This window comes from Helianthus annuus, chromosome 4 (assembly GCF_002127325.2).
Source record: "Helianthus annuus cultivar XRQ/B chromosome 4, HanXRQr2.0-SUNRISE, whole genome shotgun sequence".
In the NCBI taxonomy this organism is placed as follows: domain Eukaryota; kingdom Viridiplantae; phylum Streptophyta; class Magnoliopsida; order Asterales; family Asteraceae; genus Helianthus; species Helianthus annuus.
In genome coordinates this window covers 31,815,509-31,825,029 of record NC_035436.2, presented here as the reverse complement: position 1 = coordinate 31,825,029, position 9,521 = coordinate 31,815,509, and the positions used below count along the sequence as shown (strand labels likewise).

At 38.7% G+C, this 9,521-nt stretch overlaps 2 protein-coding genes across 2 annotated transcripts; both read left to right on the top strand.

Moving 5' to 3' along the window:
- Nucleotides 1-2,544: 2,544 nt before the first annotated feature.
- Nucleotides 2,545-2,994, top strand: LOC110883138. Its single transcript, XM_022130969.1, has one exon. It carries the CDS (start codon nt 2,545-2,547, stop codon nt 2,992-2,994), a length of 450 nt encoding a protein of 149 aa, XP_021986661.1.
- Nucleotides 2,995-7,973: 4,979 nt separating this feature from the next.
- LOC110883139 lies at nt 7,974-8,491 on the top strand. The gene has a single exon (XM_022130970.2). The coding sequence runs from the start codon at nt 7,974-7,976 to the stop codon at nt 8,460-8,462; it is 489 nt and encodes a 162-aa protein (XP_021986662.1). The 3' UTR covers nt 8,463-8,491.
- Nucleotides 8,492-9,521: the final 1,030 nt, after the last annotated feature.

The following is a 9,521-nucleotide window of genomic DNA, read 5'->3' as shown; positions in this document are numbered from 1 at the left end:
CCCCACTCAAAAGGCTTATTCTTCTGAGTCAAAGCAGTGAGTGGAACCGCAATCTTCGAGAAATTTGAAATGAATCGACAATAATATCCAGCAAAACCAAGAAAATATCGAATATCTGTAGACGTCGTCGGTGTACTCCAATCCTTAATAGCAGCAATTTTAGAGGGATCCACATGAATACCCTGCTTGTTGACTATATGACCCAGAAACTGAACTTCTTTAAGCCAAAATTCAAATTTGGAAAATTTAGCAAAAAGTTGTTCCTTCTTTAGGAGTTCCAAAGTCAAACGAAGGTGTTGCTCGTGATCGGCACGAGACTTTGAATAAATGAGAATATCGTCGATGAACACAATAATGAACTTGTCTAAATAAGGTTTACAGACCCTATTCATTAAGTCCATGAAGATAGCTGGAGCATTTGTCAAACCAAAAGGCATGACAGTGAACTCATAATGCCCATATCTTGTGCGGAAAGCAGTTTTGGTAATATCTTCTTCGAGAACACGAAGTTGATGATACCCAGAACGCAGATCGATCTTGGAAAAGCATGAAGCACCTTGCAGCTGGTCGAAGAGATCATCAATTCGAGGTAGGGGATATCGATTCTTGATGGTAAGCTTGTTAAGCTCACGATAATCGATACACATTCGAAAAGATCCATCTTTCTTTTTCACAAAGAGGACAGGAGCTCCCCAAGGTGAATGACTCGGACGGATGAATCCTTTATCAGATAATTCTTGAAGCTGTTTCGATAACTCTTGCATCTCAGACGGTGCAAGACGATAAGGTGCTTTAGCAATTGGGTTGGCATTGGGTATAAGGTCAATATGAAACTCGACTTGACGAACTGGAGGCAAACCAGGCAGTTCATCAGGAAACACCTCTGGATAATCTCAAACAACTGGAATATCTTGAATACGCTTACTCTCGTCTTTCTCCTCGGTGACATGTGCTAGAAAAGCAACATATCCTTTTCTCAAATATCTTTGGGCTTTTGTACACGACATAAGCTTCAATCCACCTGAAGGTTTCTCGCCACGAACTTCTAAAACATCGGCAGAAGACAAAGGAATACGAACAATCTTATCGAAACAAACCACCTCAGCATGGTGTTTGGTTAACCAATCCATTCCAACGATAACGTCGAAGCTCCAAAGTTGCATCGGTGTGAGGTCAATAGGAAAAAGATGGTTATCAAGGTTCAACTGACAATCACGAATAACAGAATCGAGAACAAGAGGTTTACCAGTAGCAACTTCAACAGATAAGGGTTTCCTCAGTTTAGTTCTAGGTATCGCAAGCAAAGGTTCAAAAGATAATGAAACAAAACTTCTATCGGCACCAGAATCAAAAAGAATAGATGCAGGTCGATTGTTAACAAGAAACGTACCATTGACAACCTCGTTGTCAGCCCTCGCTTCGTTTGCATTCAAATTGTATGCTCGTCCACGAGCGGGATTCACATTTGCGTTGACATTCGCATTCGGGTTCGCATTAGCATTCGCGTTTGCATTCACCAGCCTCGGACAGTTGTTGCGGAAATGACCAAACTCTCCACAATTGAAACATGAACCCAGTGGGAATCTCGCAGCATTCCCCTGAACCGAAGCTTGAACCTGGGCAACCTGATTTTGTCCCAAACGACAAATATTGGCCAAATGACCAAGTTTGCCACACGTTGTGCATTGCTTACAAGCTTGTTGTGCAACATGATGACCGTTGCAGCGAGCACAATGAGGTGCGGTGCCAGCATACGCTTTCTTAGCAGGAGGTTGAGTCGGTGGGTTCTGAGCAGTCTGTGCTGTAACAGCAAAATTCTGAGCACCCTTTCGCTTCCTCGACTTCTTCGATGACTCACCTTTCTTACCCTTACCCTTTTCCTTTTCAGAATCGGTCGTCTTCTTTTTATCACCCTTGCGGGTGAGTTTACCCTTCCTGACTTGAGACTCAGTCAGGGTAGCAGATAACTCGATCGCGTGACGAACGGTAGTAGGATTAATGCCGGTCACAATATCCTGTATGGAATCTGGTAAACCATCGATATATCTCTCGATTGCTTTCTCCAGAGGGGTAACCATAGTGGGACACAACAGACTGAGTTCCTCAAAATGATCCGTATACGCACGGTATAGTTTCGCAGTTTGACACAAATAGTCCCTGCGATCGAACAAACTTGATTTCAACACACCAAACCATCCAAAACTTATTTCTAAGTTATGTGGAGGTTATTTAAGGTATGTTAAGCCTATGTCACCATTCCGGAGTGTTTGTCGCGTTAAACTAACTGCGTTTACGCACCAGTTTGCGTATAACCTTCAAGAAAGCGATTTAAAGCTTGAAATCGGATTCGATTTAAATTGAAACATCCTCAAACATAAATACACACATAATAACACCAAAACACATATAATAACACCAAAGCACATATAATAACACCAAATCACATTGTTTTATTGATAGTCAACATTGTTTTACATTATACAATGATTACAGAACACATTTGTCACACCGCTGAAGTTCAATTACTTGGTATGGAGGGCAGAAATGGGAAAGTTCGTGACGAAAGTTGGTTTGCAAAAAAGAGGAGTTAGAGTGGATAGCGTTGTGTGCAGCAGATACGGGTTTCAAGACGAGACATCAGACCATATTTTTGCTTCTTGTCTTCTTGCTAGAGTAGTGTGGTGGCATGTCTTCAAGTGGGTTCGAATTCCGGTCCTGACGGAATGCAACTCGGTTTCTCATATTACTGATCACATCTCAGGACAAATAGGGGCAAAGACATGGAAGAAAACTTTGCAGCTCGTCGCTTTTGCTACGTTTTGGAGGATTTGGTTGGCACGCAATGACAAAGAATTCAACTGCAAGACGACTTCGGTTCCAAGGCTTGTGGAATTGATCAAGGAGGCCGCCTACGTATGGGTTAAGAATAGGAGGCAGTTAAAGGCAATCAGCTGGCCCGACTGGCTAGACTTCAATGTTGTTTCGTTTTTGTAATGTGACTGTTTTGTTTCCCAGCTTCTTGTTGGTTGTTTTTTTTTTCTTTATAAAGTCGTCGCTGTTCAAAAAAAAAAAAAAATCCAATCATCTATTGTATGTCAACTTCCCTCTTTCGCAAACACATAAAGGATGGTTACCTGTCTTGAGTAGAGGTAAACTATTTTTTTTTTTTATAAATTAGCATTAACAAATAAAACATATTTTAACAAATAAAACATATTTTTAACAAAATAAACGTACAATAAATTTAAAAAAAACATTACATTAAATTAAAAATAATTAAAATTACATTTAATTAAAATAAATTAAACTAAATAAAAATACTACTCTTCGTTGGATTCCACCAATAGGTGGGGTAAATCTAATCTTCCGAGATGCTCCACGAGATCATGTTTTAGTCTCCAATGCGTATCTTCATCCATAAGCTCATTTAACACACTGTCATCGAGAGCGGGCTCGAATAGAGGATCCCAAATGTGTACTGGTGCTAACGCGTTTCCGTCGTCTTTTAAAATCATGTTATGTAAGATAATGCACGTATACACCACGTACCTAATTTTTTCATAGTCTTAGCACGGCGGATTCATTCTACCCTATTTTCACTTTAAAACACCAAAAGTTCGTTCCACGTCTTTTCTTGCCGCCTCGTGTTGCTTCTTGAACTTCTTTTCGTCTAGTAGGTGAGGATATGGAGATGATTTGACAAACACGAACCGTGTAGGGTAGATTCCATCCATGAGATAATAACCACGTTTGTATAAGTGGTTGTTAACATAAATGGATATTTTGGCGTAGTTCCATTTCGTTCAGTAAGAAAAAATGGAGGTTGCTGAATCACATTGATGTCGTTTTGTGCACCTGGAGGACCACAAAAAGCATGCCAAACCCACAAATCTTGAGAGACCACCACTTCGAGCATAACTGTCGGGTATTGGTGATCTCCTCTCATATATTGGCCCCAAAACTCTATGAGACACATTCTCCAAACGAAATGGGTGCAATCAAGGCTACTGACCATACCGGGAAGGTGATGTTTCTCCTCATGAGCTTGGTACAAAAGCGTCATGTCGTGACTTGTTGGTCTACGTACGAACTCAGGAGCGTATATTTTACATACCGTTTCGCAGAAATATTTTAGACACTCGTGCGAAGTACTTTCGGTCATATGTAAATACTCGTCATTCTCGTCTAGAGGGTTACCGGTTGCAAGTTGTTTAATCGCCGATGTAACTTTTTGCAACGGTGTAAAACCCTTCTTCATTCTCGCATCCACGCCCTCTTCAAACCACGGGTTATTCGCTTCCACGTCGCTCACAGTTTTTAAAAAACAAACGTTTTGACATACGAAACCTATGACGAAAAATATCATCGTTGTATTTCTTGTATTTCTGGTCCTCGACAAGATAATCCGCCAAAAAGGTTTCATGGCCACTCTCACGATCGCGATGAACATATCTCTTTTGCCAGATGTGCCCGTGTCTTGTAGTTTGGGTTGCTGGATGAGATTTTGGAAAAAAATATGCTATTATCGGTTGAAGCTAACTCGTCGTCACTACTATCAGGTAGAAAAAAACAATGGTATTTCATCCGCCATTTTAAATAATAGGGGTAGAGATTAGTTTTGGAGAAATGAGAAAATAGGTTGGTAAGAATTTGGTATAAATTGTTTGAGATAAATTGTGATTTGGGTTGGGTCTAATATGGTGTAAAATTGTAAATTAAAATTTTTCTTTTTTAAATATTATAAATGGCTATCAAGGGAGCTGTTGCCTCCTCCAACGGTACAAAAGCCCACAACAGTCAAATACATGGAAGCGGTGATTAATCACCGATTTTTTGGTCATGAGCGGTAAACCCATTGTCAGCGATGGTGTTGCCAATCAATAAACACACTCATCGAACCCTTCCCCGCACCCACCACGTTCACACTAATAATAATTGACTTTTGCCTTCTTTGAACGGTGATTACCCGTTTTAAAAAAAGGTGGACTTTTATACTTTATGTGATATTAATAGAATAATAGTGTATGTGGTTTGATATTAAGTAACATATTTTGTGTCTAACTATAGAAGTTATATATGTTTTAGATATTAACTAGAAATTATTTAGTAAGTTGGCTTTGTGAGAAGCCTGATTGATACTCTAGTTGTTCGTACAAATTGGTTGAGCGTCATTTGGTAGTAGCTAGAAGAAAGCACATCGGAGGAGATTAGAATCCATAATCCAACCATTGATTGTGTACTTACTACACATTTTCTTATGGGCTGTTTGTTTACCTCTTAATAAGTCTTTTAATGGTTCAGACTTGTTACTGGTTTAGCACTTAATGGTTCAGACTGTTTGTTTCGCGAGCAAATGTCTGAATGGTTCAGACATTTACCTCTGAATGGTTAAGCATTATACTTGAGTCTGAATGGTTAAGACCTCTAATCTGAATTGGTCAGACATTTGCCTATGAACAGTTAAGCATCATTGTGGCTCTTATTGGTTTAGACCGCTTACTGGTTCAGCACTTAATGGTTCAGACCTCTTACTGGTTCAGCACTTAACCATTTAGAAATTATCAAACAGCCCCTTAGTCTATTGAAAGAAAGAAGCTACACTTCATACATAAACTCAAACCGATATACTTTGGCGTCCAGACCTAAAGATCTTTATAGATCGCCATAAGAACCACAACAATACCTGATTGCAGCCTCAATCAGCGTCATCTTCAAGATTTCAGATGTCACATGCAAAAAGTAAAATAGGCCCCTTAATAAGAGATGATAAAAATACTGGAGCCTGACGGGTATATCCGAAACTCGACACAAATGGGACGGGTGGGTATTGGGTCGGGTATGAGATTAGTTTTAAAAATTTTCGCGGGTATTTGACAACGAGTTAAGTCATATATAACGCGTTTTCGTTTAAAAAACCATTTTTACATGCATATTTTTATGTATGCGTCTGTATCAATTCGAGTTGATCTACATTTGGATATATTTTTTTTTTGAATATATTCTTACTTATTTTATGTAAGTTTTCATAAATTTTGTTCCGAACAGAGTGGAGTCAAATTGTGGTTTTTTTTTTCTCTCTTTTTAAAGCTTTAATTAATCATATACAATAAGTTATGATTGTACGAGATAGATTCAATTTACTTTACGTTATGATCCAATCGCAATACTTATATAGGTTACATTGAGTTCAATCAGATATGTCGAAACATGCGTTTTCGTATGGTTAACACATCGCCTAACACTTGAACAAATCCATTCGATGCTTGCGATGTACTTGCGCCGTAACACGCGCGGGCCTTGTTACTAGTTTCTTCTTATACAACAAACAAGATACGTACCCTCTATTTTGTTGACCTTACTTCTTTCTTCCGCTAATTAGAGTATATGTAATGGGTGCTTCTTTAATATGTGGAGGAGAGAGGCCAAAGAGTTTACCGGATTCCAAGCTGAAAGTTCTTGGCTCTGAACCATCGTTGAGGAGAGAGTGGCCGAGCCAAGCCAAACCCAAACTCACCTAACCCAAACACAATTCATCTAATTTACTAGTGCTAAAGCTAAACTAGTTTTAAGTTCTATTTAGAGTAAATTATTTTTTGAGTAAATTACTTTTTGAGTCCCTGTGTTTTAGTGGTTTTAACCACTTGAGTCTAAAATCAAAAAGTTTAATGCCCTAAGTCTCTAACCGTTCATTTTATAACGTTTTGAGTCAAATTTTGTTAATTTTATAACGTTTTAAGTCAAATTAAAAAAAATGGACCCAAAAGGTTAAAAAATTGAACTCAAAAGGACTCTTATTGTTATAAAAAAAGTCTAAAGACTCAAGTTGTTAAACATTTTGATTTTGAACTCAAATGGTTAAAACCATTAAAACATAAATACTTAGAATCTAATTTACTCTTCTATTTATAAACCTTAGCTCGTTTTGAAATACCCACCCAATACACACACTAAAGTCTATCTAGTTGTTTCAGAAAATAAGTTTGTTCAGAACAAATGTCTAAAGATTTTTTTTTTAGTTTTAATGTGACCATGTTTAACTCCTCAATATGAAGGTATTTTTGGCTACAAAATTTAATATTTGTACTTTTCAACCATTAGTACAATTTAATCGGTTGTTAAACTTAAAGAGTAAAGTTCTATTTTATTCTCTTAGGGTGTAAGGGGTACTCCTCTAAGAGGGGAGTCCTCTCTCTTACACATAACCAATCCTCGTGTGTCACGTCAACTCCCCTCTTAAACTCCTCTAACACCCTAAATTGATGGCGGCACTCTCCTCTTAGGTGACTTGGTTTTTTATTAAAAAAAAAAAAGAAAATTTTTCATTGGTCCACTCCTCCCTCTCTCCTCCCTCTCTTCGGTGACTTCCCACCGATTTCACTCCCCCAAACCACTCACCTAAGTGATGGCGGCGATGTTCCCCTTAGGTGAATGGGGTCACCGAATGGGGTCACCGAAGGTGCCCCTTACACCCTTACTAATTTGCTTCATTAGTTTTAATTTGACTTTTTTTCTTCTTGTGGTTACTTAGTTGTTTCAATTTTTTCCCTTATATTCACATCTTCTAAAGTGGGCTTTTTTATAAGGGGAAATGGACTGTATCACCCTAAGCTATGCAAAATTGGCTAATACCATGCCCAACTTTCAAGTTGGCTCCCACCACCCCTAACTTAACACTTTGGTGTACCTGTCACCGCGGCGTTAACCAAACACTAACTCTGTTTGTTTATTTTGCTGATGTGGCTTTTTACCTGATGTGGCAAGGTGATGTGGCTTTTTTTAATTATAATTAATATAAATATATATATAAACACAATACAGTCACTTTATAAAACCTTATTTCTCTAACTTTCCTTCTCTCTCTAACTTGAAGGAGACGGCGACGACAACATCCCCCACCGGCAACTCCGGCTGCCTGCCACAGGAGCACCACGGCCACCAGTCCACCACCCTACAACTCCTGCTGCCACAGGATTATGGGTGATAATCCCCGCAATGTTAAAAAAGGGGAAGACAACAGAAATAATGACGGTTGCTTTAGTTATGTTCTTATTCCAATACCTTCCGAAGATCTATCACTCGATATGTCTTTTGCGACGAATGCAAAAGCTCTCCGGCTACATTTTTTGTACCGTTTGGTGGGGAATCGCCCTTATTTAAGCTCTTATATCTTGACTCAGCTTGCAACCGGTCTGAGCATGTTGGCCGGAGCGGCTCTATTGAAATCAGTGATGGATAAGAACCCGATGATGAGTCCAGGTTCCGGGTCAGGTCAGTTCTCAAGGTGTTCAAGTTGCAACGGAACGGGTCGGGTTAGTTGTCTTTGTAATCGGTGGTCGGACGGTGACAGAGGATGCCGGACTTGTGCTGGTTCCGGTCGGATGATGTGTAACAGCTGTGGTGGTTCTGGTACCGGTCGCCCTCTTCCGGTTCGGATCTCGGCTCGTCCAAATCAACCGTATTAGACCGGTAACCCTAATCCTCCAATCCTCTATCAATGGCGGCGATTCCACCATCTATCGGCTGCCACAGGTTATCTGACATTGTGATTTTGATGATTGATTCTAAGGAGGGTTTACAGAGAAATGAACTTTCTTTCTAGGGTTTATGAAATCGAAGATCAGAGATGTGTGACATGCGTTTTGCTATTTCAAAAGCAAAACTAGCCACGTAGGCTGTCCACCTCATCATCCCCTTGCCACGTAGGATTAAAAACTAACTCAGTTAGTGTTTTTTTAACGAAGGGGTGACAGTGACACCAAGTTGTCGAGTAGAGGGTGGTGGGAGCCAACTTGAAAGTTGGGCGTGGTATTGGCCAATTTTGCATAGTTTAGGGTGATACAGTCCATTTCCCCTTTTTATGAAGGGCAAAACTACCCCTATACAACAAGACTCGTTTGCCCTTGATAAAAGTGTGAGTACAAGAGAAAAAATTGACTTTTTCAATCTTTTCCTTTATACTCACATCCTTCAAATTGGGCTTTTTTTATCTAGGGCAAAACTATCCATATGCAACAAGACTCGTTTGCCTTTGATAAAAGTTCAATTTTAAGAGTGTGAGTGTAAGGGAAAAAATTAGATACCTACAAAGAACAAAAAAAAAAAAATCAAATTGAATCTATTGGAGTAAAACAGATATCTGAGAGGAAGCAAAATAAAACTTTACTCTAATAAGATTCATCACGATCGATTAAGCAATGTATCACTCTATATAACTCATTAAGACCTCCTATGATTTTTTTTTTCAATCTAATATAACTCACTAAGATATAAGACATAATAAGACTCATAACTAATTAAATCATGTACCACCTAATAAGGCAATTTCATTAAGTTACTAATGTATCACTCAATATAAGACTTGATAATTCCCATCATTGTCAATTAAGTCATATATCACATAGCAAGCTTATCATAGTCAATTAAATCATGTATTAACTAGTAAGGCCTAAACAATTTTGAAAATTTATATTTCTATGAAGTTTTCCCTAAATAAAAATAATTTAAATTTAAAAATGGGCATA